This window comes from Gossypium arboreum, chromosome 11 (assembly GCF_025698485.1).
Source record: "Gossypium arboreum isolate Shixiya-1 chromosome 11, ASM2569848v2, whole genome shotgun sequence".
Taxonomy (NCBI): domain Eukaryota; kingdom Viridiplantae; phylum Streptophyta; class Magnoliopsida; order Malvales; family Malvaceae; genus Gossypium; species Gossypium arboreum.
In genome coordinates, this window is record NC_069080.1 from 16,237,983 (window position 1) to 16,265,689 (window position 27,707).

General features: G+C 33.5%; 3 protein-coding genes across 3 annotated transcripts; 2 read left to right on the forward strand and 1 right to left on the reverse strand.

Annotated features, from left to right (window-relative positions):
• Positions 1–3,206: 3,206 nt before the first annotated feature.
• Positions 3,207–5,461, forward strand: LOC108487479 (pentatricopeptide repeat-containing protein At5g48910). The gene has a single exon (XM_017791832.2). The coding sequence runs from the start codon at positions 3,370–3,372 to the stop codon at positions 5,302–5,304; it is 1,935 nt and encodes a 644-aa protein (XP_017647321.1). The 5' UTR covers positions 3,207–3,369; the 3' UTR covers positions 5,305–5,461.
• A 2,405-nt stretch (positions 5,462–7,866) lies between these two features.
• Positions 7,867–10,450, forward strand: LOC108489416 (putative kinase-like protein TMKL1). Its single transcript, XM_017793959.2, has 2 exons — positions 7,867–9,393; positions 9,566–10,450. Exons 1-2 carry the CDS (start codon positions 8,022–8,024, stop codon positions 10,204–10,206), a joined length of 2,013 nt encoding a protein of 670 aa, XP_017649448.1. The 5' UTR covers positions 7,867–8,021; the 3' UTR covers positions 10,207–10,450.
• LOC108489417 (probable pectate lyase 8) lies at positions 10,004–14,269 on the reverse strand. The gene is made up of 6 exons (XM_017793960.2): positions 13,948–14,269; positions 13,731–13,784; positions 13,485–13,556; positions 11,520–12,162; positions 11,315–11,418; positions 10,004–11,225 (listed from the first exon to the last, which is right to left on the reverse strand). The coding sequence occupies exons 1-6, from the start codon at positions 14,049–14,051 to the stop codon at positions 10,865–10,867; spliced, it is 1,338 nt and encodes a 445-aa protein (XP_017649449.1). The 5' UTR covers positions 14,052–14,269; the 3' UTR covers positions 10,004–10,864.
• Positions 14,270–27,707: the final 13,438 nt, after the last annotated feature.

The window sequence follows — 27,707 nt, forward strand, 5'->3', positions numbered from 1 at the left end:
ACATTTTTACAATTTAATCCTAAAATTAATATTTAACAAAAATCACTTTTCAAAATCATCATACAAAAAACTCCAAATCCATGTTATTCATCAAAAACATCTAATATTTATCATACAAAGGTACGGGTTAGCTAGACCTAGTTGCAACGATATCAAAAACATAAAAATTATTAAAAACGAGCAAAGTTTGCTTACCAAATTACCAAACCAAAGTTGGCCGAATGTTTTCTTCTCCTTTAAGGTTTTGACATTGACTTTTAAAATGAAGAAGATGATAATGAATTTTTATCATGTTTTTGTTATATTATACATATTTAATAATTTACTATTTTACCCTTATAAATATAATCAAACTTTAACAATTTAAAAGCCCACTAATGTCCACCAACCCTTGAATGGTCTAATTACCATTTAAGTCCCTTTTCCTTATTCAATAAACCATTTAATCACTCAAATCAAATAGTGACTAAATTTTATATCTTTTACGATTTAGTCCTTTTAATTAATTAACTATCGAAGCATTAAAATTTTTCAACGAAACTTTAATACCACCTTAATGACACTTCTTAAATATTTATAAAAATATTTATGGCTCGGTTTATAGAAATGAGGTCCGATACCTCACTTTCTAAAACCACTTGACCTTAGGATCTTACTACTTGAACTTAATAAATCGTTATAAAACATAAATTACCAAATCAAAAACCTTTTTAAAACCATATTTGACTTATAAATATTAAATAATAATATTTACAACTTACTCGCTAGATTTGGTAGCCTCGAAACCACTGTTTCCGACACCACTAAAAAATCGGGCTGTTACACATATGCCATAAAATCTGGTTAGATTCCTTTAGCATTGTCTGGACCTTCACTGCCAGAATCACTCCCTTTTGGTTTAATATGAATAACCTCTAGTTCAGAAAATAATACAATTTCTAAACCATCTAATCTGGGCTACCATATTAGGTCATCATTGGTTTCAACTTCCTCTTTGTCAACCCTAGTTGCAATTTCATGTCTAGGGTTGGATGTCCCTTCACTGGTGCAGGTTGTAGGGAAAACATCATCCATTCTCGCCAACCCTACGTTAAAACCAATATTACTTATGGATTGCCCACCTATGTAACTTGATGGGATGTTCGCATAAGTGTTTCTAACATAAAACATCTACGTTTTAAAGTTTAGATAAAAAACACTCATAGAATGTTGTGTCGGGGTATCCATCTTCTTGTTACTAACAAACCCCAACTGTACTCCAAAATTTAAATCTAGGAATGCCTTCCCATTGATGATTCTAGAATCCCTTGATATGAGCTTTGTAACAATGCCATGAAATCACCACACAATTGTGTCGTTGAACTTTCTACTTTCTGTTCTCGAAGCAAATTAACTGGAACTGTTGTCAAACTCGAACCACCTTCCCCGACATTGACAAACTGGACATATAACTCTAGTATAACATTTCCAGTAGAGCAATGTGTATCAAGCATTAACTCAACATCTATGTCGCATTTAAGCTCAAATATATCATATATAATTTTTTAACGTTAAATATATTTCAAGCTCAAAACTCTCCTCTAGCTTGAAGTCGAGACTTTCCTTATAATTATTGATAGAAACTCGTTCAATTTGATGCTCCGGTTGAAAGCCCATTATGCAGATTGGGCTGATACAAAAACAACCCCAATTTTGGTGTCACAAATTTGACTATCGTAATAAATAACGACTCTAATTCATCTACCCATCTTCACCAAAAACACCTGTTTCACATGCTTAAAATGTTATACAGAAAAATAAATACTTATTAACCAAATTTAAACAACCACACTTACTTGAACTAATTTACTTTGTTGGGTTGATTTTTGAACTTCATATTTTTAACATCTACAATCTTGTCCTTATGCAAATCTTCGGCTTGAAATTTAATTATGAAAAATTCTCTATATCAATCTTCATTTTATAGGAAACTTTACCACCAAATATGAAACATATTTTGAAACGTTGGGTAGAAATCTAACAAGAAGTGTTTTTCTAAAAAGTTTTTAAAGATAATGTTAGCTCGAAAGATCAACTCGAAATCACCAAGAGGGGGGTGAATTGGCCTTATGAAAATTTGTGAAAGCAACGAAATAATGTGCAACAAAGAACACAACAATTTATAGTGGTTTGGCCCCAATTGCCTACTCCACTACCTAAACTTTCCATAACTAAGGATTTTCCCAAATTCACTAATTTAACAATGACAAGGTTTAACCTTACAATCCCTCTTAAGATTTCTACCCAAAATCTTAAGATTGCAACTCCCTTAAGGTTTCTACTTAAGACTCAACATTCTCAAAGAGAACAACAAATAGCAAACAAAGAAGTAATCCTTACAAGATTGAAGTGTTTGCCAATGAAACACAAATACAAAGAATAACACTTGAGCTAAATGAATACAATGAAAGCTCATAAGTATTTACAAGAAGAATATGAAAGAATTGAGCATTAAGGTTGTTTTGATTAATCTTTAAGCTTGATGATCTCTCTCATTGTTGTAGGACCTTTGGAATATGATATTTTTACCCTTTAATACATTTCCAACCGTTGGGGTGGTTGTGAAAGTTAATAGAGCTGATGGAGATGAAAATACCAGATCATTAAATTCACCTGCAATAAAAGGTATTGATATTTTTTTTACGAGTCGATACTATTAACATTTAGTACCTGATTTAGTGAACGTTGAAATTAGTTTACAACTATACCATAGATAAATTATCGAAACTTGGTAAAAGATATCAATACTTTTTGTGTAAATTGAAAACATAATGTTAATTTGATATTAATTTTAGAATGGGTATCGATATTTTAAAATTATCTATACTTGACCCAAAAGTATACTTTTAAATAAAATTATCTATTTATCTAATTTTTAAATAAAACGACTTAAGAACACTAATTTATTTTAAACCGACATATATACCTAATTTTGCATGCTCATCTTGTGGTTTAGTTATCTTATTAAATAGTTTTACAACTATCATCCTTTTAATGTTTCTAACATTTTAATTAATTTTGAATGTAATTAAGGAAAATGGAATTTATGTTAAACATTTTATTTAAATAATTAATAATATCAAGATAAAGAATATTTATATTTATGGTAATAATATATGATTTGTTAAAATATAATGTTCTAAATTTTTTACAGCCAAATTAGTATAAGTAGAAGACGAAAAATGACATGGCACACTTCCTTTTGTTACTGTTACAACTGTATTCTCCCAAACCCGCCCCGCCATATCCTGGGAAGAAACCTCCCCTCCTCCACCACCCAAAATAAATCCCATCCACAGCTTCAGAAGCCTCCACATGTGAACCGCCTGGATGAACCCAACAACAATCGCCGCCACCGCCGGATCATCTACCCACCCTTCATCGCTCTTCCCACAAATCACAAGATGCAAAACCATGAGAGAACTTCACCAAGTCCACGCCCTCTTCCTCAAAACAGGCCAAATCCACGACCCTTTAGCCGCAGCCGAAATTCTCAAATTCTGCTCCCTTTCCGCTCACCGTGACATCGACTACGCCTGCAAGGTTTTCCGCCAAATGAGCGAACCTAACTGTTTTTCTTGGAACACAGTCATCCGAGCTCTAACGGAATCTGCTGAAAACGATGAAACGAATGAACCGCTAGAAGCATTGCTTTTATTCACTGAAATGCTCACCGACGGGACCGTTTTGCCTAATAGATTTACTTTTCCTTCGGTTTTTAAGGCCTGTGCTAGAACTGGGAAGCTTCTAGAAGGGGAACAGGTTCATGGTTTAGCTGTGAAATTTGGGTTTGAAAAAGATGAGTTTGTTGCGAGCAATCTTGTAAGAATGTATGTTATGTGTGGAGCCATGGAGAAAGCTCAGTTTCTGCTTAACAAAATGATGGTTGAATTTGAAAATGATGGCAAATTAGTAAATGATAAGAGGAGAATAGAGGGTAATATTGTTTTATGGAATGTGATGATCGATGGGTATATCAGAATTGGGGATTTAACGGCTGCTAGGGAATTGTTTGATAAAATGTCTCAAAGAAGTGTCATTTCATGGAATGTGATGATTTCCGGATACGCCCAAAATGGATACTTTATGGAAGCAATTGAGATGTTTCGTTTGATGCAAATGGGGAAAGGTAGGCCTAATTACGTGACTTTGGTTAGCGTTCTTCCTGCAATTTCAAGAATTGGGGCACTTGAGTTGGGGAAATGGGTGCATTTGTATGCTGAGAGGAATGACATTGTGATCGATGATGTGCTTGGCTCTGCATTGATTGATATGTATGCCAAGTGCGGCAGCATTGAGAAAGCAGTTCAGGTCTTTAACAGGATAAGTAAACCGAATACAATTACGTGGAGTGCGATAATCGGGGGTCTCGCAATCCATGGTAGAGCGAAGGATGCTCTTGATTATTTTTCAAGGATGGAACGTGAGGGGGTAACTCCTAGTGGTGTTGTCTACATAGGTATCTTGACTGCTTGTAGCCATGCAGGGTTAGTAGAAGAGGGGCGTTTATGTTTCAATCATATTGTCAATGAGGTTGACTTTGAACCTAGGCTTGAACATTATGGATGTATGGTCGATCTATTAGGCCGTGCTGGGCTACTTACAGAAGCTGAAGAGTTTATACTGAACATGCCAATAAAACCCGATGATGTGACCTGGAAGGCCCTGTTAGGTGCCTGTAAGATGCATGGGAATATAGAGATGGGAGACCGTGTTGCTCAGATTTTGATGAATATGGCTCCTCGTGATAGCGGAGCTTACGTGGCATTGTCAAATATATATGCTGCTTCTAGAGATTGGGAATCAGTTGCAAGGGTGAGGTTAAAAATGAATGAGATGAATGTAAGGAAAGACCCTGGATGCAGTTGGATTGAGCTAGATGGAATTGTTCATCAGTTTCTTGTGGAAGATGATTCCCACCCCAGAGCTAAAGAGATTCATTCAATGCTACTCGAAATTGCCGAGCAAATGAGGTTGGTAGGATATAAGCCTGATACCTCGCAAGTTTTGCTCAACATCGACGATGAGGAAGAAAAAGAAAGCACACTATACTATCACAGTGAAAGGATTGCCATTACATTTGGCTTAATCAGCACAAACCCTGGAACACCGCTTCGGATAGTGAAGAACCTCCGTGTATGCGAGGATTGTCACTTTTGGATAAAACTAATCTCGAAGATTTACAAACGCGAAATAATTGTTAGGGATCGGAGGCGTTTTCACCATTTTGAGAATGGTTTATGTTCTTGCAAGGACTACTGGTGACACCCCTCCTCCATTCCCATTTATGTGGTTTTATTTATATATTAATAACTTCTTTAGTGGTAGCATTAAATAATTAGTTATCTCTGAGTTGAATCAAATTTTTTTGATGAAACATGAATATCAAAGTAAAAACCCAACAACATTCTGATTGGATGAACGATGTGTTTAACTGCAAATCTCGTTGTCTTGTTACCAACATGTTCATTTCAAGGACTAAATATGTGCTTCACCATATTGGCAATTGCTCAAATGTCTAAAATGTTGAATTTGATGGAGTTAAAAAGAGGATTCCAAGTTTTACAATAACCTAACCCTCTAAATTAGAGGAGAGCAAAACTTGGTTCGATTCGAAAAAATAAAAAAAAAATTTAAATTTCGATTTAATCAAGTCAAGTTCGAATAACAAATTAATGTAAAAATCTTTTGGTCTTTATTAATTTTAAAATGAACAAATTAATCTCCTTAAAAAAGTTTGAACTAATTTTAAAAATTCAAAATTTATAAATTTTAAAAAATTATAATACTAAAATATTTTTATTTTGTTTTGAAAACTTTTTAAAAATATATAAATTTCAAATTTATATATTGTAATATGAAATTAATTATTACTTTAATAATGTTTTAATTTAACATTTAATTTTTTAATTTAACTCGTAATAATTTTATTCGATTCCACTAATCCAACCCTCACCTCTAACGTAAATAGTGAAGAACATCATTAGTGCGCATGTTTAAGAAATGCGATTGCAAAGTAAGATATTAATTACGATACTCCAAAACACAAAATTAAATTTGAGGGAGGTATTCTAATATTACTGAAAATCTAAAATAATAATACTTGGTATGGCCCCCTTGAAAGGCTTTAACCAACCGACTTAAAAAGGGTATTTTGAGGACAAGGTCATTGGGCATGAATAAATGGCCATTACTATGTCTCCATCATGGTCAACAAAGGTGTCATGTGTTTTCAACCTTAAATTTCAATTTCCTTACAATTGGCTTCACTCTCTCAAAACCTGACTAATGTTTTAAGAAATTAGAAACCTAATTTCAACAAAACAAAGGGCCACTAATTTCCAAAAATACCCTTTTTTTTTTTTGCCAAAAGAAAAATACTTTGCTATGGAGAGTGAAAAAAAAGAAGGTGAAAGATTATTTATATAAAAAGAAAGAAAAAAGAATAATAGAAGAAAGAGTGATGGTAGATGAAATTTCATGATTATGAAAATCAATGATTGTTTAAAGGGCAGCGTGAATTTGAATAGTGAAATGTTGCTAATTCCTTATTTCTTTTTTCTCTTCAAACTTTCAAATAAACCAACCCCCCTTTTTTTTTCTTTTTTTGCATAAAAAACCCTACCCTTTTTTTCTTCTTCTTTTCTATAGTAGGAATTTATTTCTAAAAGGACATAATTGGAGGCCCCATTTAATGCTAAAAGAAAAACCTTCAATTATTTGTATAATGTTTCAAAATATATAATATTTGTTTTCCATTATTTCTATTATAAGATTTCTTTGAATTATTTAAAGTTTTCATTTAAGTTATTAGTACATTAAGTCTTTTTTATTAAAAGTTCGATCGATGAGTTTTAAGCAACAATTTGATAAGCGGTATAATAGAATAATAACTATTGATATATAAAAAATATATTTTAGATCTAAGTTAATCAATAGTTAGTGTCATGGAACAAAGGAAAAACTATTCGATTTTAATTTGTATATTCGTAACATTTAAATAAAATTTTTTATTAATATCGACGGTATGAATAAAATACACAATTTTAATATTTCAATAACTTAAATAAAAATATTTTATAATTTTTGAAATTATACTTTCACCACCGCTATAAATACATATATAGAATGTCTACCATTTACACCTTAGTCATTTTTAAAAGAGTAAAATTCTGCAAAGTTAGCATGCATTTATTTAAGCTGCATTATTAAAAAATGGATGGCGATCATTATTACTAAGATTGTTTAAATATATCTTTTTTTTTTTTTGAGATTCATTGTAAATCCTAATGGATTAGGACAAAAAACCTGAGTCCAATGCAACAAAACTACCACTATTAAACTCATACTTAGTCATGCTTTTGCTATGTGACCCACAAGCAATCATCTTGGGCTCAAAAAAAAAAAAAAAAGATAAACTACATTTCCACTTGCATCAATAGCAATGCACTTTCAACAATTTGCCTCTTTTCCATGTCCTTGGACTAATGAAAAGAGAAACAACAATTTGGACCTGCCATGGAAACTTATATATGGAATAAAGGACAAGGCTTGGTGGTGGTGTCCAGTGTTTTCTGCATAGAAACCTTCCTTCTTAAAGAATGCAAAATGAAGATTAAAATATGTATATACATTGGGAATTAATAAAAACTAAAGTACAAATATACAAATGTAGATTTTTACTATGGGTATTGTTTCTGAGTTCAGGTGTATCTCTCCTTCACTATGCTATGATGCAATCTTTTGATTAATGGTGATGACTATACTATACTATACGAGTTTGAAATTCTATAGAGCTCGGGTGGTGGAATCATGACCGTTTATTAATAGTCAAAATACTCAACACCCTGTCAGCTTTCCCAAAAAGAAAACCTCTCTTTCTCTCATTGAAAAGCTCCACAAAACAACATTGATCCTTGCTCCTTCTTTTTTCTTTTATTTTTTCCTCTCTCTCTCTCTCTCTCCCCCTCTCTGGTACTTTCATGGAGGTGTTCAAACTCTACTGTGTTTGCATTTCCTTCTTCTTTGTGTTGGCCAAAGGCCTATCTTCATCTTCTTCTTCACCAGATGTTGAGCTTCTGTTGGGAAAGATTAAAGCTTCATTGCAAGGTAACACTGAGAACTTGCTTTTATCTTCATGGAACTCTTCGGTTCCTCTTTGCCAGTGGAGAGGACTTAAATGGGTCTTCTCCAATGGGACTCCTCTTTCTTGCACTGACCTTTCTTCACCACAATGGACTAACGTCTCTCTTTCCAAGGAGCCATCTTTACACCTTGTTTCACTTCAGCTCCCCTCTGCTAACCTTACTGGTTCTTTACCTAGAGAGCTTGGGGAGTTCTCTATGCTTCAAAGTCTTTACCTTAACATTAACTCACTGAGTGGGACTATTCCTCTTGAAATTGGTTACAGCTCTTCACTATCCGATATTGACTTGAGTGACAACTTGCTCACTGGGGTTTTAGCTCCTTCCATCTGGAACTTGTGTGAGGGACTTGTATCTCTTAAGCTTCATGGTAATTCACTATCTGGGTCTCTCCCTGAACCTGCATTACCAAACTCCACTTGTAAGAATTTGCAGTCCCTTGATTTAGGTAACAACAAGTTTTTAGGTGATTTCCCAGAGTTTGTAACTAGGTTTCAAGCTCTTAGAGAGCTTGATCTTTCGAGTAACATGCTTTCAGGTCAAATTCCACAGAGTTTGGCCACTTTAAACGTGGAAAAATTAAACCTTTCCCACAATAACTTCACTGGAATGTTGCCTGTTTTTGGTGAAAGAAAGTTTGGCCCGGAGGCTTTCGAAGGGAACAATCCAGGGCTATGTGGGTTGCCTTTGAATAGTTGTAGTGGCAGGTCACAGCTGAGTCCAGGTGCAATTGCTGGCATTGTGATTGGTCTAATGACTGGAGTGGTAGTTTTGGCATCATTGTTCATTGGCTATATGCAAAACAGGAAGAGGAGCAGCAATGGAGATAGTGAGGAGGAACTGGAAGAAGGAGAGGGGGATGAAAACGGGGTCGGGGGAGTTGTCAGCGAGAGCAAGCTTATTTTGTTTCAAGGCGGGGAGCATTTGACATTAGAGGATGTACTGAATGCAACTGGTCAAGTCATGGAGAAGACAAATTATGGGACTGTTTATAAGGCAAAGCTTGCTGATGGTGGAAATATAGCATTGAGGTTGTTGAGGGAAGGCAGTTGTAAGGACAGGAGTTCATGTCTGCCTGTCATAAAGCAGCTGGGGAAGGTTAGACATGAGAATTTGGTTCCACTGAGAGCATTCTATCAGGGGAAAAGAGGGGAAAAGCTTCTAATTTATGACTATCTTCCAAATAGAAGCCTACATGACTTTTTACATGGTATGCATATTTCTAGCTTTCAAAATCTGCAGCAATAGTAATATGTCACTTCATATTGATTTAAACTTTATCTGTAAAATGTTGAAGTAATTTGTTTTGTGATCTTTGGTGTATAGTGGTCTTTGATTGTGAATTCATCGAATTCTTATCTTATGTTTGTGTCTAAATGCAGAATCAAGAGCAGGAAAGCCAGTTCTAAATTGGGCTCGACGGCACAAAATCGCATTGGGGATAGCCAAAGGATTAGCACATCTTCATACAGGTCTTGAGATGCCGATCACCCATGGGAATGTTAGGTCCAAAAATGTGCTTGTAGATGACTTCTTTGTAGCCAGGCTCACCGAATATGGACTCGACAAGCTAATGATCCCGGCTGTGGCTGATGAAATGGTTGCCCTTGCAAAGACTGAAGGTTACAAGGCACCGGAACTTCAAAGCATGAAGAAATGCAACACCAGAACTGACGTTTATGCATTTGGGATATTGTTATTGGAGATTTTGATAGGCAAGAAGCCTGGGAAAAATGCAAGAAGCAACGATGTTGGGGATTTGCCTTCGATTGTGAAAGCAGCAGTTTTGGAAGAGACAACAATGGAGGTTTTCGACGTAGAAGTGTTGAAAGGTATTCGAAGTCCGATGGAAGACGGGTTAGTTCAAGCACTAAAGCTTGCAATGGGATGCTGTGCTCCAGTAGCTTCAGTGAGACCCACCATGGATGAAGTTGTGAAGCAGCTGGAAGACAATAGACCAAGGAACAGATCCGCTTTATATAGCCCTTCAGAAACAAGGAGTGAAGTTGGCACCCCATTTTGAGCTTTTGTTTGTCAAAGTTTTTTATTTTTCATCAAATTATCACCTTTCATTTGCCTTACTGCTATTAATATCTGCTTGTCAAGTAGGAAAGAAGTGGTAGTGCTTGATTAATGACTTAATGTTTCTTGAGAAAAAGGTTATATTTTTCTTGGGTGGAAATTCAAAAATTTTTACTAGGGTTTATGTAATTCATTACAACTGATCACCTAAAAGGCCTAGTGAGGATTCTTCTTTTAATCACAAATTCGAAACGTATGTGAAACTTTATACTTACGCAATTTACTTACTGGCTAAATTCATCAAAGAGACAAGAATACAAGGGGCCAAAGTGGGAAAGCAGGGGGAAACTGTTAAAGCGAAGTACATAATTACAAAGAGAAGCAACAAAGAAATGAACAACACTACGGCACCTTAAAGAGGCCGAGGTCGATCAATGGCGTTTTATGACAAGTGAAATTGTTGTGTATGAGGCAGAGGTACATGACAATTTCTATGGACTTTTTTTGTACACTTGTCAAAAGGATTGATTAAGCAGTAAAAACTCAGGGAATGCTACGTACTATATTAAACGATATATAATATTATATTTATGTGGGAAGAAAAATGAGTTGTTTTTCATCTTGTTTCGCTTGGATTTTTGGTTGGGGTTTGATGAGCATTAGCACATGCGGCCTGGGCGGCAGGCAAGGGCACCTGCATTCGAAGTAAGGGTGCCGACCAAGAAAGACGATTTGGCGCTCAAGCTCGAGGCCCTGGCATAGTTGGCAGCTCTTCCAGCACCTGATGGAGTGAAATAAGCTCCATTCAACAACAGGTCTCCCTCCGACCTCCAATTCCAATGTTTCCATTCATCACTATATGTGTCCACTCTCTTTGTCACCTCCTTAGCAAAGGGATTAACAGGGGCAAGGTAACGGTTGCCTTGGCTGTTAATGGTGGGATTTGCACTTCCACCAATTGCATACATTTCCCAGTGCGTGTAGTCATTGTTTACGACATGGAAATATCCGTGTCTACACCTGCAACATTTGGTAAAGATAGCCAAGTCAATTTTACGAAATGGAAATAAGATATTTAAAATTACATAGCACTATGAAAGGTTTTTTACCTTGGCATTCTCTGGATAAGGCCCTCACCGAAATGATTATAAGCAATGGTGACTTGCATCTGCTTGTCTCTTACATAAGAGTCACTATGTCCCAACAGCATAACCTGTCATCAAAGTTAGATTCAATGAATTAATTTAAGTCCTTTCTATAGCATGAATTTCCCTAAAGATGTACGAGGGAATCTATCTTATTCTGAATTCCGACCTCATTGTGATGGGTGAAGTAGTTGTTTGAGATTGTGATCGCAGTGGATCCCATTACAGCATCGATAAGTCCATCGGCACAATTAGACAGCGAGTTGTGGTCGATCCAGATGTAACTCGACCCGAAAATTGAAATGCCATCACCGTCAGCCATGGTTCTCCATCCGTAATGAGAAGGGGAGCTACGGACCATGGCGTTGCCGGTGGGCTTGCAATCATGAATGTGGAGTCCATGGATGATAATGTTGGTGACATACTGGATGGTGATACAGGCCCCGTAAGCAATATGCACGTTGACGCCCCGAGCGTCAATCGTCTTAAAACTGTTCATTATCAGCTCCTGCTTCAACGTGATCACCATGTCACGCTTGAACACGATCCAAAGAGGCCTGTCTTGGATAACAGCATGGCGGAGGGTTCCTGGTTTGGGGTTCACAGGGTTATCATCGCCAGGGTCAGTCACAACATAGTACCTTCCATCACGACCACCAATAGCATTGCGTCCAAACCCAATGCCGCAGCTTGCAAGGCGTCTTCTCCTACGATACCATCGTCGGTCACATCTCCAACAGTCATCGATTGGATTCCCTGTTCCACACGAGAAATATCCCAAGTTTCTCCTTGCTGTACTATTTTTTATGGTCCTGAAAACATCCCAAAAAAAACACCATCATCATCATTATTATCATCATCATTTAATGATGGAAATTTATTGTGACAAAATTAAATGAGTTGATTATATGACTTTTCGCTGCACATCGAGAAACACTAAAGATTTAAGCTGGACACATATATTTTCAGTGAACAAATCTGTGTATAATATCGGATTGATGGACCATATTGTCCTAGTTGTAAAATGATAAGGTGGGAACTAAAAATGTTAGAGCCCAGAGTGGGTCGGTGGGAGGGGGCAAAAGCAAATGAAAACATTGAATACGTAGGGATCACAGTGTCAGTAAATACAGCTAGTTTTTTTTGTCAGCTATATAGCTGTGGTAGATCAATGAAGAATTTAGCCATTTTTTTCTTCTGCATGCATTGAAATAAGAAGGGCAGGAAGCAGATCTCTGTTTTGTGGGCTCAATCAATCTCATTCCATGCCTCCTTTGACAGGCTGGCAAAAGGGGAACAAATAGTTCAACTCAGCTGAGTTTAAATCTAATCGTCTGCCATTGTTCAAAAGAGATAGGGGATGAAGGACAAAGATATTGGCATAAAGGCAATATATGAAAGTCGTAAAGAACAATGGCCGAACTTGGTGTGAGTAGGCAAATTTAATATAAAAGCTTGATGTTCTTGGAATTATACTTCGATAAGGAAGGAATAACATGACAGCAAAATAATAAATTAAGAACGAGATGCGCAGATCTCGGGACATGGGCATGTGCTTCACCTGGCTAACTAGATAAACAAAATAAAAGTAGGCCCAGTGTGACAGAGAGTAAATTTTTTAACAGTGAAGAACATGGCAATGGATTCCCCAAGTAGAATCAATTCCATAGGAAGAATAATTATTAAACACTACGTGATTGCATGAACAAAAAGTAAGTTCAAGTTGGACTCTACATATAATCCAGATTTAATTGTTTTCCTAAGTAAACTGAACATGGGGAGAAACTGAAAAAGGAAAAAGAACGACCCTTTGTTGTTTGACTGGATCATGTTAGATGAAAGGACATTTTTGACTAGCCAAGTAAGAAAAACAAGGCCGGGGAAGACAGACAAGTGAAAGGACTTGTCTGAAACTACAGGTTTTGGCAAGTGGTGGTTGGGGGGAACCAATTAAGGGACTGAAATTAAACGACAAGCATTAATGAAATCCTAAATTTTTAATTATATTTAGAAATCGATTAAATTATCATGTGAAACTGAAACTATAAAAGACTGAATTTGATAATTATGCAGAAGTACTGAGTTACAAAGTTGAGCTGATCCAATCTGTTGTAGATCAGATAAAGAGACTCACATATCAACCATTGAAGCAATTTCTTCAGGATTGTCGACTGCGTGCTCATTTTTCCATTTATCATCATCCAACCTGAAAATAAATATAGAACAAAGTTTAAAACTGCAAATGCAATTAATTCAAAGGGTGTTTTGTTTAGTTTTTTTTATAGGTTAGATATGTAAGTTGGTTGATCATCTGATTCTAGATATGATCTATAAGATCCAATCTCAATGGCTTGTAAACTTCCCAAATAATTTTGCTTACCCGTCTGCCGTTGATGAGTTTTTCAAGCCCTGCAATTTGTTTCCTTCAGCAAGCCTGCAATTACAAACACGATGAAAATTCAAAAACCAGTTGCGCCATGTATGTGTATATATAGCTTGGCTAGCTAAATTTGCATTTGAAAGTGCTTTTCCCTTGGACTGGAAACAGAGAGAACTCGAAGTTAGCTGATTGTTTCCCGAGAAAGTGGAAAATGTACCTTGAGTTCAGCTCTGTTTTCTCTGCTGAGCCATTGACACAAACGAACAACATAACAAGTAGCAACGTAAATGAAGAGAAGAAGAATCTCCGAGAAATCTCCATTGCTGAATCTCTCTTCCTCCCTATGAAACAGTACTGAATGTTTTCAAAAATTTTCTGTTTGGAAGAAATGGAAAAACAGAAAAGGAAAGAAAATGAAATTTGGAGTCAATTGAAAAAAACTGGAGTGGCGCAATCTCTTTTATAGGGAAAGAGAGAGAGACCGAAAAGAAAAAATAATAATAACGTTGATTCGTAAAACGCCGTTAAATCTTGGTTAAGTCAAATTAACCCAAAATTTTTCAATTCATTAACCACGTTTAAATATTTTTAACCTCCCTAACCGCCACTAACTGAAAAGAAATTTAACGCCACCACGTGTCGATGTGTCGGTCGCTCACGTGCCACTGCCTTTTCACCCACTGACACTTCAGCTGGTCCCCCTAGGGTCCAATTTTTCCACGTCATTTTCTTGAATTATCATTGGATGATACATTACGTACTCGCAGTTGACGGTGGAGTATTATACTCGCTTTAGGGCGGAAGCCAGGTGGCCACATGGTCGACGTGGAAGGATAACTAAAATATAATAGGTAAGCGTAGGAATAATAGAAAAGCGTCAATGGACAGAGATGTCCTTCCTTAAATACCGTACGGGGTACGCTTTAAATTGAAAGACTGTATTACCGTACAAAACCCTGGTGTTTTTTCCCTTCATTATTGTTTTCCGTGTTGACGTGCTACTATTAATTTCGCTAATGATTTTTGTTTGTGAATAAAAATTAAAATATAATATAATATATGAAAATAAATCATCCATTTATATGTAAATTTCAATCAAATTTTATAACATTATATGCACTAAATTAAATAATTTAATTTTAACCCTTTTTCATTATGTATTGTAAAAATTATTAAATATATAATTCTTTTTCCATTTAATATGCTTTCATTACAATGATAATTGTTTTAGAAATTTTACTGAAGCTTAAATAATTGCTAAGCAAAAAAAAAAAAACTAAGAATATTCTAAAAGTTAAAGAGTTAAATTTTTTTAAAAAAAAAGTTATTGCTGCTAAAAAAGCGAGTTATGAAAAAATATAAAATTATTAATTGTGTATGTTGATTAAGTCTTAGCTTGACTGGCATGAGCATGGTTGCCAATGAAGGAGGACATGAGTTTGAGTATCCTTTTATTTATAGGTTGAAAATGGGCTATAGGTAATTTTAGACATTATGTCAAAAAGAACAAATATGACCAGAACATTTCAAATCCCTCAAATACATAACATATTAAGCGCAATATTTTTATCTCAAGCAACTTGAGGTACAGAAGGCATGCTCAAGATGTTTTTATTTTATTTTTATTTTTTTATTTCTTAAGGTATTTACTGGAGCTAGTCCATTATCTAATCTTCTGTATTTTATAAGCCCATTAAGAAGTAGATGCTGGTCACGAGATTTAAAGTTGCTCCATACTCAAACCGAAGATCGAACCCTCAATTATTGGTTAAGGTTAAAAGATCATTGTCATCTCATCTAATTCTGTGATTAGATATTCAAAATGTTTAACGCTACCATAAAAGCCAAAATTATTAGATCAATTGATATAAGAAATTCTATTTTAAAAACAAAATACCACTTGATTGATTTGCATATTAATAGATTTAAATAATAATATAAATAATTGATAATAGTCGTTTTAAATTTAAAGAATTGTTTTAATACTTGGATAAATTTTAAAAATAAATAGAGACACTGACATATATATAATTTTTATTATTTAAAAAATTAAAATGTGTTATAAGGATATATATTATTGGTTAAGAGACTCAAAGAGCCAAAAATGCCAAGATCGCATCTCTTCAAGTAAATTTTTTAAAAATAATTGTTTTAATATTCAGATTTTCACAGAAGCACTCTTCTTTTTCTGTTTTTTTTTTTTAGAAAACATAAGCACAATTCTTAGGAATAAAAACAAGCACAATAGCACATGGTGTAAAGAAGTGTACATGTTATCCTAGTTGTAAAATTGAAAAGAGAACATGCCATTGAACTCACAACACGCCTTGTAAAATGAATCAAGTCAAACCAATTTATTATACTCTTTTCATTTTATTTTAGGATGAAAATGAAACTAATTGATATTGCAAATTTTGGGTGATACAAAAATAAAAAAAAAAAACATGTAAATTAATGGGAAAAAAGAAGAAGAAGGAGACAATGCAATTCTATGTCATTATAAATTGAAATAAACATAAATATAACAAAAATATTTATGCCATTTTATTAAATTTGGTATATATTGAGCATGACTGTCTCAAATTATTCTATTACAACCCTCAATTAGTGATGTTATATCAATTAGGTCCTTTCGTTATTAAAACTGAAAATATTAAATAACACGTTAAATATTATGCAGCTAAATTTAAAATAAAAAATTTAAAGAACAATAGAACGCTGCCACATGACTTTTAAAAGAAAAAAGTTAAAAGTAAAGTAAAATTGAAAAAAGAAAGAGAAAGAGTGAACGGTAAAAAAATTCTGTAAAAGCTTTGAAAACCTCAAAATTAATATTTTTAAAACGTCTATTTTTACAATATTCCTTTTTCATAAAATTTTCATTTTAAATTATGTCACATAAGATCCAGCGTGTTATTTAATAGGTAAGTTAATAATTTTAGTAACAAAATGACTTAATTGATATAATCTCGATAGTTTGATAATGCTATTAAAATAATTTCAAACTCAGAGACTAATTTAAAATTAGGGCCATAGTTTGAGAATGTTTAATACAATTAACTCTAAAAAAATATTCACAATAACTTTTATTTATAAACCTAACGCCATATTTTTGGGGGCGAGTGTTTTCCTTCTATCTTTCTCTCATATCTTTGTTTCCCACTCTCTTCTCATCTAAGATTATTATTTTTTAAATAATATTTCATCCACTAATAGTGTCAATGATAAGCCAAAAAAACAATACCAACCTATAAAGCAAGTATATCGGTCACAGGCTCCCCTTTTATTTTTTTTCCGGTTTTTTTCTATTTCAATTGTTTTTTCTGTCTCACTTTATTTTTTTTAAATTCTCACTGGTGTAGCTTGATACACCAACGACACACATAAAAATATTTTTTTTTTGTATTTTCTCTTCTGATGTACATCTGAAAATACGGATATTTAAAAAATTAAAAAAAATTCGTTTCTTTCTCCACCATGATTACTCTTTTTTTTCACAAGTATTTCGAAAAATATATATGGGTGCCACTTGATACAATGGCAACACTAAAATTTTTTTTAAAAGCTGATGATTGAGGGGGAAAGTGGGTGGTGCCGCCGATTATTCAGACGGCACCGAAAAATAAAGATATTTTTTTAAATAAATTTTGGTCTAAATCATTATCTTAATTAATTAACTTTTTAGGTTATTAGTATAAAAAGCCTTATTTTACGTAGTAGACGTTTATTTCTTTTTTGGGTTTTGAAATAAAATATTTAATTATCCAAAAGATTATAGAAGTAATTTAACGTACAAAGGAGTATATAAAAACTAGGATAAAGCAGAAAGTGAGTGGGAGTCAGTCAAGAACTTGCATGGACAGCCCTTCATGCACGTATCATAATTGTTTTCAATTTATCATTAAAATTTTAGTTTCTAATTCACTAATAAATAAGTTGGTGCAAATAAAAATTTTAAACTTTTATTTATAGACTATTAGTTAGGACTCATTTTTAATTTCTTGTACAAATGTTTTATAATAATGAATTTCTCTTTAAAGAATGGTTAGCTATAATTGTATATATATATATATATATATATGTATATCCAGTATGAGAATCAAAATTATAGGCTAAAATGTTTGCATAATTTCAGCCATGGGAAGAGGTTTGCATGATTAAAATTGTACATAATTAAATACGATATGTGATAAGGAGAATTTATAAAATAAATTTTAAATATTAAATACTAGATTATATATGGTAGATGAAAAAATTGATGTAAAAATTGTATTTATTAAAAATTATGTGAAAAGCAAAGATTTGGTTTAAATTGTAATGTGTATTTTTAGTAATTTTATTTTATAACTTTTAGTTTCTATCAAGTAAGTCAATATGCTTATTTATATAATATGTCACTTTTCATTACTTTCGCCAGTTACATTAGTATTAATTAACACTTAAGTCAATCAACAATGACTTTCGATAATAAAAAGTTTAATTGATTTTTTTATCATAAAAAACTCATTTGGATGCAATTTTTCTCTAACGGTTCAATTAATTTTTGATTTTTACTAAAAAACTTTTAGAACTTCTACCATATTATTTTAATATATTTGATGATTACTAGGCAATTTTAGAAATGCTTGAATCTTGATCCTTAGAGAGCCAACAATAAAAGTTAACCGTTCCGGTTAGCATACAATTAAATTATTTAGGGATAAATATTAAAATTATACATAAATTTTGATTTTATACTATTTTATATATTAAAATTTAACTTTATTTAATTTTCACAAAATATTAATTGCACCAAATCACAATATATAAATTTGATATTTATCTCGATTATGCCAAATCAATAACCAAAAAAAAAAAAGTGTGACAAATGTTGACTACTACAAAACTTTAGCTAGTGAAAAATTTGTACCCATATTCCAATTAAAGCCTGCCTAATAAATGAAACCTATTGCTTTAATTGAACATACAAAAATTTGTAGAAAAAAATATAGATATAAATGAAGTTGCAAGAATGAATAAAAAAGGTTTATTTATTTGAGTTAGTGCTCATTATATATGGATTATAATGTTGAATAAAAGGAAGCCTAACCTTGTTTTGACATTTTTCTGCTAATTTGTTCTTTAAACAAATGGTGGGAAGCATGCCATCATGTTCTCTCATTTATTTTGCCACACCTTTAAATAAACAAGTTCACACTTCATATCAAAGAATTTAAAACCCACTTATCAAAACATGTTTTGTTCTCCACAACAAATGTTGCTTTCACAACTCTTGTTTTTGACATTACCACATTAAATAAACAAACATAAGTTAATGTGTTTGGTAAGGAAGAAAGTGAATTGAACATGAAGGAAATAAATAGTTGAACTAAATTTGGAAAGAAGATATTTTATAAGTGACATGTTGTTTTCATGAAGCAATTAGGAAGGGATTTACCAAAGTGGTTCATAATCTCCCAACCAAATGGTTCCACTTTCTCCATGTTTTGTTTGTTCAATGAAATTAAGCCTATGGTGAAAACCATTATGTTTGATAATTGTATTATTCATTACCAACAATCATAATCTTTTTGGAAATTGAATTTGGAGCAATGCTAAATGGGTTTAAGATTTTTTTTTTCTTCAAAATTATAGTTGTTGATAGCCAAAAAAGGAGGAAGGTGATGTTTTGCCAATTTCAATGGCGGATATTTGATGGTGAAATTTTGTGGTGTAAATTATATCTAATCATGGGTCGAGTCAAAGTAAAATTTTAAGTTTATGTTTTAGGTTTGGGTTTGATTTGATCTTAAAAATGAGCTTAAAATTCTATCCAAGCTCATTTCAGATTAAAATTCTAAACTCGAGAAATATTTTAGAATATTTTTATATAAAGACAAATTTTAAAAATTATAATATATTAAATACACTACAAACATTAAAATAAATATTTCCTAACAAATTGAAAATATATTTTAAAAAGTTTTTAACAATTAAATATCTCTAAAATAATAGCAAAATTAACAATAAAACAAGAGTAATACAATATCCAAACAATAACAACAAAATAGTAGCAATATAATAGCAAAATTTTTTGTCCAAGTCCATTTTTTGAATCTATATATATTTCTTTTTCGAAATCCTCTTACTTTTCAGACAAACTTTTATGTATGGAAAGATAACCCGACTTATAATCAGGTCTAGTATAGACCCTCCATTGTTGATATATGAGTTGGAATTTTTTTTTTTTCTATTGAAAAAAAACTTAGGCATTACAACTAGATGAAATACCCAATCATTCCTTCAATAACAAGATGATAATAATGTGTTTAAACAAAAAGCTGGGGGAAAAAAAGAAACAGAGAAGAAGTTAGATGTAATGCATCCACCCATGTGATAGTTTCTGTTTTTAGCTCAAATTATGCAAAAATGAATAAGCCAATACTTGGTTTTTAACATGGTTAATTATTCCATTCAATAAATAAGCTTTTGCAGCCTGCAATGGATATATTTTTATATAATATACTTCATACAATAATTTGATGCTAAAGAAAATAAAATTTCCACATTAATAAATTTGCTAAGTTTATTTACATTTTTTTCCTGGAAAATTGGGAATTAAAACTCATGATTGAGGCATGATGAGGGAAACTTGATTTTTAAAAAAATAAAGAAGAAACAAAAACATTCAGCAGAAAGATATGAACAGATATTGGACTTCGAGAACAACACTTAATTATCATTTTCCCTAATTATGGGTTTTTTTTTCTTAGTACAAAATATGTTAGTTGTCTACACGTATTTAACAATTTTAACATTGTGAATTGTGTTTTAGTTCGATTAATACCGATATTGTTATCAATACAGGAGGACGTGAATTCGAGGGTGTCAAAGCGTATTATTCTCTTATTTAAGGGTTGAGTAGGGGCTATTAGTAGTTCTAGACATTATATCAAAAAGAGCAGATATGATAAGTAGAGGTGTTCAAACGGTCGGTTTGTTTAATACCTGAACTAAGTTACTATTAATTGAATTACTCGAAATATAAAAATCTTTAATTGTTAATCAAACCGAAACTTTTTTTTAAATACATTAACCGAATCAAAATATTTTGATTAATTCGGTCGATTAACTAGCTTAACTGAAAGTTATATATTTTTATCTTTTGGTTAAAACAAGTATAAAACATATAAAAAATACATTACTAATGTTCATTTTCTTTTATTTAATAGTTCAAAAAACTTTAAATGGAGGTGAAAACAACAAATAAGGCATTAGAAACACTACATAAGTCTTGAAAGTTAACAACCAAACACTACATAAGTCTTGAAAACAACAAATATTTTAATTAATTGGTTAATTGAGTTAATTATTATCTGATTTCAAACCGAATTAACCAATAACTAAAATTTCAAAAGATCATTAATTGACCTCCGGCCAAACTAAATTCAACTATTGACTGATTAACCGAATTAGATCAGTTCAGTCGATTAATTCGATTTTAACCGAAATATGAACACCTCTAATGATAAGAATTTATAATAAGATTAACGTTAAAAAAACTTTGATAATCAAGTCTTGAAATTTTTCCATTTGTTTTATTTTTTTTTTATTTTTGGTGGATAAATGAGAAATCAAGAGCTTTGAGCTTTGACATTTTGTATTCGATAGATTTTCATAAAAGAAAAAAGAGAGATAGAGGTGAAGTTAAAAGAAGAATTATATGTTCTCTAAACTATATAAATATAAGAATAATATGAATGAAAGCATGGACAGACACCGTAGGGTGTGACAGTTGGGTATCTTTCTATTATAAGATACAGAAAATAAATAAATAAACAAACAAAAATACTGCAATATTATCCAAATGCAAGGTATTTGGCAGATTACATTTCATCCCAGCACGTAGGCCAGTAGTTAGCAGAGGGTCTAATGAGGTATCTAAGCATATGAATAATATTGCATTATTTGGATTGCTTAATTTGCTGCTTAAAAGATTTGGATCGGCCAAAATACAAGTCATACCTCATCTTGCATTGCATCATATATATATATATATATATATATATATATATAACCTTACTATCAAAATGGTACTTAAATTAAATTCTTTTATTGTTCTCATTTATGGACTATAATACTAGATGATTTCTTTTACGTAGCACATATGTCATTAATTTTTATATTTTTAAAAATTTAAAATTTAATTCCTATATTTTTAACTTTTAAAGTTGTTTAATTATTAATACAATTTTTTTTGTTAAAACAAAGTTCATTATAATGTTATTTCTATTAATTATATGACTATTAAGTAGACTTGATTATAGGTAAGGCCACTCGCCTAAGCATAAAGGTCTGTTTTATAAGTGGAGGATTTGGGGGAAAAATATATGCCCAGAAAATGGGTTTAGACAAAAAAAGAAAAAAACTCATTTAGAAAACGAGTTGAGTCTCGAGCCCGAACCTAGCCCAACCTGGTCCGAATTTAACAAAATTTTTTTTGCTATTGTTTGTTGTTGTTATGTTGTTTTGTTACCATATCGCTATTATATTGACATTATTTTGTTGTTATTATTTGGATATTGTATAACTCTTGTTTTATTGTTAATTTTGTTACTATTTTAAAGGCATTTACTTGTTAAGTTGCAACTATATTAGTATTATTAAGTATAAAAACTTCTTTTTATATGTATTTTCAATTTGTTAAGAAATATTAATATTTTTAGTCTATTTGATGTATTATATTTTTAAAATTTATTTTTATATAAAAATAATCTAAAAAATAATACAGGCAGACCATGCCGGGCTTATGCAAAACTTTAGGCTAATTTTTCGGACTCAGCATTAATTTTTGCACTGACCTGACCCGAACCCAGCCCATGATCAACTCTACTATCAAGTGAATCTTTTATTTTTCTTTCAAAATTTCTCACTAATAAATTTAATAATAAAATAGTATTAACAGCTGAATTTAAATCTCAAAATTTAAAAATAAAAATTAAATTTTGAAAATAAAAATATAATCACTAAATCTTAAATCTTAAATATTCAAATGGAAAAACTCATGGCATATTTTAAATTTTTTTTTGGTAGGCTGTCGATGAGCAGCTAAGTTCTAGAAATTTTGTAACTCTTCCATATATTGTATGGTATATGTGTTAAACATCCCTTGGTTGTTTCATGGCTGATCTGTAATTATGCCTGCAAACATGTATAATTGAGGTTTTTAATTGGATGAAATAACAATAGATAACATAATATATGCAGATGGGGATAATGTGGCATGTGCAGATGTTTTACAACTCTATTGTAAGCCGATGGAGCACATTAAAAGCCAGGCCTCTCTTCCTATTATATCATTGCAACGAAGTGGCACCAGCTAATTGAGTAACCAAGCGGCTTATATGCAGACACGTATACTATTTATATTTCATTGCTTCTACTACATGATTGCTCCGCCCATATGCCTGACATTTGTTTTATATTTTCGTTTTTTCCCTAATAATTTTACACAAAAGAAAGTCCAAAAGTCAACCTGCAAATAGGGGAAAAGGGAATAAACCAGGCCAGGAGAGCAGCCCATCCCAAGTTTAGTAATATGTTAAATTGGGTTTTTTCTAAATTCACAAGTGGAGTTTGACCTTGAACTATTAACATTTGCAAAATACAAGATGTAAAATCTTCCATTAATATGCAATAATGAATGGAAATCTAGTGAAGTATAGCAAAGTGGAAAAGAACAGTGTTATGAGTATCACCATATTGTACATACAAATGGAGCCTATATCAACGATTCTTTTCAAGTGGTACTATCTCCACTCTTGTCTTAAGTTCTCAACCAAGAATCAAGACATTCATGGTGGAAGCAAGTACAAAACCAAACTGTTAACATTAATGGAAGACAATTAATAATGGTTGCCATTAACATTAATGGGAGACAATCAAAAATGACAACCACCAACTTTGGAAAAGTGGCATGGGATAATTTTTTTTGGTCCTTGAGATAATGGGCTATTTATAGTTTGGTCCTTGAACCTCAACTATAAATAGGCCTTCTCATTTCTCATTTCATCATCCCAACCAATCTTTCTCTCTTAGTTTTTCTCTTCTCCCATTTGAGAATTCTTAAGGAATTCTATTTGTTTGTAATATTTTGAAGATAGTAAAGTTATCATCGGTGTTAGTGCAGAGGGCGTAGGTATAATTTACGAACCTCGTTAAAACTCTTGTGTTCTTTTGTCCTATTTTTCTTTCAATATTTGAGGTATAATAGTAGTATTTAATTGTCTTTGTTAAATTACGTTAGAAGGAATATTCGACTAAGGAAAGACTTGGTATTTAAGAGATCCTTGTGATCCACCTCTCTTCCACGGAATTGAAATTTGTGTGATTTTTAGTACAATAATTTACACGCTCCGACCCTATTAGAACAACAAGTGGTATCAAGAGAGAAGGTTAATCGTAGTATGCTCTGTGGTTGCGCTTTAAAGCGATCTTCCACATCGAAAAAGATTTCCTTAGGTATATTGAAAGATTATGGAGAAAGCGGTCGGTGTAGGAGCTTCAACATCGTCCATGTGGACAAGACCGACAATTGCAAATGCAAGATTGGCCGTGGAGATCTTTGATGGCACGGGCCATTTTGGTATGTGGCAAAGTGAGGTTCTAGATGCCCTTTTTCAGAGGTCTAGACATTGCCATTGATGAAGAGAAACCGAGATAATGTCTGGGAGAAAGATTGGAAGGCGATCAATCGGTTGGCATGTGGCACAATTCGATCATGCCTTTCTCGAGAAGCGAGGTATGCTTTTTCAAAGGAAACTTCGCAAATAAGTTGTGGGTGGCACTTGAAGAAAAATTTTGAAGAAAAACAGTCAAAATAAGCTCCACTTGAAGAAAAGACATTTCGCTTCACATACGTCCCAAGTACCACAATGAATGATCACATCACCAAATTTAATCAGTTAGTCACGATTTCTTTGAATATGGATGAGACATTCAAAGATGAAGATTTGGCTTTGATCTTGTTGGGATCACTTTCGAGGAGTTTGAGTTCCTAGAAACTACTCTACTTCATGGCAGAGTGATATATCTCGAGCGAAGTCATGCGGCCTTATACGATTATGAACAGAGAAAGAAGGACAAAGAAAAACTCAATCGAGATCTGAAGCTTTAGTAGTCCGAGGTCGTTCATACACTCGGAAGAAAACTCAAAAGGGAGATCAAAGTCAAAGTCCGGACTCGGGAAAGATGAATGTGCCTTTTGTCATGAGAAAGGCCTCTGGAAGAAAAATTGTCCAAAGTGAAGAATAAGGAAAAAGTGTTGTAGATGCTTGTGTTGTAAAGCATGATACCGGTGACTCGAACTATCATTGGTTGCATCATCATCGTCATTCCATTCGGATGAGTGGATATTGGATTCGGGTTGTACCTATCATATGTCCCCTAACCGGAGTGGTTCTCGATTTAGTAGAACTAAATGGAGGAGTTGTTTATATGGGCAATGACAATGCACAGTAAAAGCTGTTGGGATAGGTTCAATCCAATTAAAGAATCAAGATGGATCAACGAGTTCTAGCGATGTTGATGCGTGCCGGTTTGAAGAAAAATCTCATCTCATTGGGAGCCTTGGAATCCAATGGTTCGATTGTTACTATGAGAGATGGGGTTTTGAAAGTGACATCTGGCGCACTTGTGATATTGAAGGGCATCGGAAAAATAACTTGTATTACTACCAAGGTAGTACAGTTATTGGAGCGATCATTGCAGACTTCGATAACAAAAACTTGGACTCAATGCAGTTGTGGCATATGAAGTTGGGACATGCCAGCGAAAAATCCTTGCAAATTCTGGCAAAGCAAGGATTGTTGAAAGGTGCAAAGGCTTGCAAATTAAAATTTTGCGAGCATTGTGTTCGGGAAAGCAAAAGAGAGTGAAGTTCGACGCTGCTATCCATAATACAAAAGGTATTTTGGAATATATTCACTCAGATGTGTGGGGGCCTTCCAAAACACCTTCGTTGGGAGGAAAACACTACTTTGTTACCTTTGTTGATGACTTTTCCAGAAGAGTTTGGGTGTATACCATGAAAACTAAGGATGAAGTGCTTGGAGTTTTTCTTAAATGGAAAACTATGATCTAAAACCAGAGTGGCAAGAAAATCAAGCGGCTTAGAACGGACAATGGAGGCGAATATAGAAGTGATCCGTTCTTCGATGTGTGCCAAGAGTATGGTATTGTTCAACACTTCACGATTAGGGATACACCACAATGAGAATGGAGTGGCAGAGCGTTGAATCGAACATTCTTGGAGAAAGTTCGATGTATGTTGTCCAATCTTTGGGTTGGGCAAGCAATTTTGGGTGAGGTTGTGACATCTGCCGCCATCTTGTTAATCGTTGCCATCATCTGCATTAGAAAGAAAAACTCCTATGGAGGTATGGTGCGGAAAACCGCTCTGATTATGATTTCTTACATGTGTTTGGATCCACTTGCATATTACCATGTGAAGGAGTCAAAGTTAGATCCGAGGGCAAAGAAAGCTCTCTTTATGGGAATCACTTACGAGTGAAGGGATTTCGTCTTTGGTGCTTAGACACAAAGAAAATGATCTGTAGCAGAGATGTTACCTTTGATGAATCTACCACATTGAAAAAGGTAGCAGATAAAGATATTCAGACGAGCGATACTCCACAGCAGGTGGAGTGTACTCCAAAACAGGTGGAGTTTGAGCAGATGGGGATTTTCCCAGTTAATAAGTCTAATTCTCTAGCCACAATGGAGGAATTAGAGGTTGAAGAGGTTCTGACCCAAGAACCATTAAGTACACCAGAACCAATTGCAGTTGCAAGGCCAAGGAGAGAAATTCGTAAACCTGCTCGATTTACTGATATGGTGGCCTACGCCCTTCCCGTTGTTGATGATGATATTCCTATCACTTATCAAGAAGCAATGCAAAGCTTAGAAAGTGATAAATGGAAAAGCGCCATGGATGAAGAAATGCAATCTCTCTGAAGAACAATACTTGGGAGTTGGCGCAATTCTTGAAAGGTAAAAGGGCAATCGGATGCAAGTGGGTATTCGCAAAGAAAGATGGATCTCCTAGCAAGAAAGATGTTCGCTACAAGGCAAGGTTGGTAGCTAAAGGCTACGCTTCGAAGGAGGGAATTGACTACAATGATGTATTTTCCCTGTTGTGAAGCATTCCTCTATTAGAATTTTGTTGGCCTTGGTAGCACAGTTGAATTTGGAGCTAGCTCAACTTGATGTTAAGACGGCTTTCTTGCATGGTGAGTTAGAAGAGAGATCTATATGACTCACCGAAGGATACAAAGATCTTGGTGGTAGAAATTGGGTTTGTAAAGTGAACAAATCGCTATATCGATTGAAGCAATCCCAAGCGATGGTACAAGCGATTTGATAGCTTTATGAAAAGCGAAGTACACAAGAAGCAAATATGACAATTGTGTGTATTTGCAAAAGCTACATGACGGATCTTTCATTTATCTACTCTTGTATGTTGATGATATGTTAATCGCGAAGAGCCAAAAGAGATAGATAAGTCGAAGGCTCGGTTGAATCAAGAGTTCGAGATGAAAGATCTAGGTGAGGCCAAGAAGATTCTCGGCATGGAGATAAGTAGAGATAGAGCAGAGAGGCAAGCTTTGCTTGAATCAAGTAATATCTGAAAAAGGTATTACAATGTTTTGGTGTAAATGAAAACACAAAACATGTAAGTACCCACTTGCTTCTCATTTGAAACTTAGTGCTCAATTATCTCCAAAACGAAGAAGAAAGAGAATATATGGCAAAAGTCCCATATGCAAATGCGGTTGGGAGTTTGATGTATGCGATGGTGTGTACGCAGCGTCCGACATTTCACAAGTTGTTGGAGTTGTGAGCGGTATATGCATGATCCTCGAAAAGGACATTGGCAAGTCAGTGAAATGGATTCTACGGTATCTTGAAAAACCGTAGATGTTGGTTTAATTTTGAGCG

Bases quoted from the DNA above. Each gene is read 5' to 3' on its own strand.
- LOC108487479 (XM_017791832.2), top strand. From the start codon at position 3,370: ATGAACCCAACAACAATCGCCGCCACCGCCGGATCATCTACCCACCCT.
- LOC108489416 (XM_017793959.2), top strand. From the start codon at position 8,022: ATGGAGGTGTTCAAACTCTACTGTGTTTGCATTTCCTTCTTCTTTGTG. The intron at 9,394-9,565 runs GTATGCATATTT...GTCTAAATGCAG, and splicing joins CCTACATGACTTTTTACATG to AATCAAGAGCAGGAAAGCCA.
- LOC108489417 (XM_017793960.2), bottom strand. From the start codon at position 14,051: ATGGAGATTTCTCGGAGATTCTTCTTCTCTTCATTTACGTTGCTACTT. The intron at 13,785-13,947 runs GTACATTTTCCA...TTGTAATTGCAG, and splicing joins AAAACAGAGCTGAACTCAAG to GCTTGCTGAAGGAAACAAAT. The intron at 12,163-13,484 runs GTGAGTCTCTTT...GGATGTTTTCAG, and splicing joins ATTGCTTCAATGGTTGATAT to GACCATAAAAAATAGTACAG.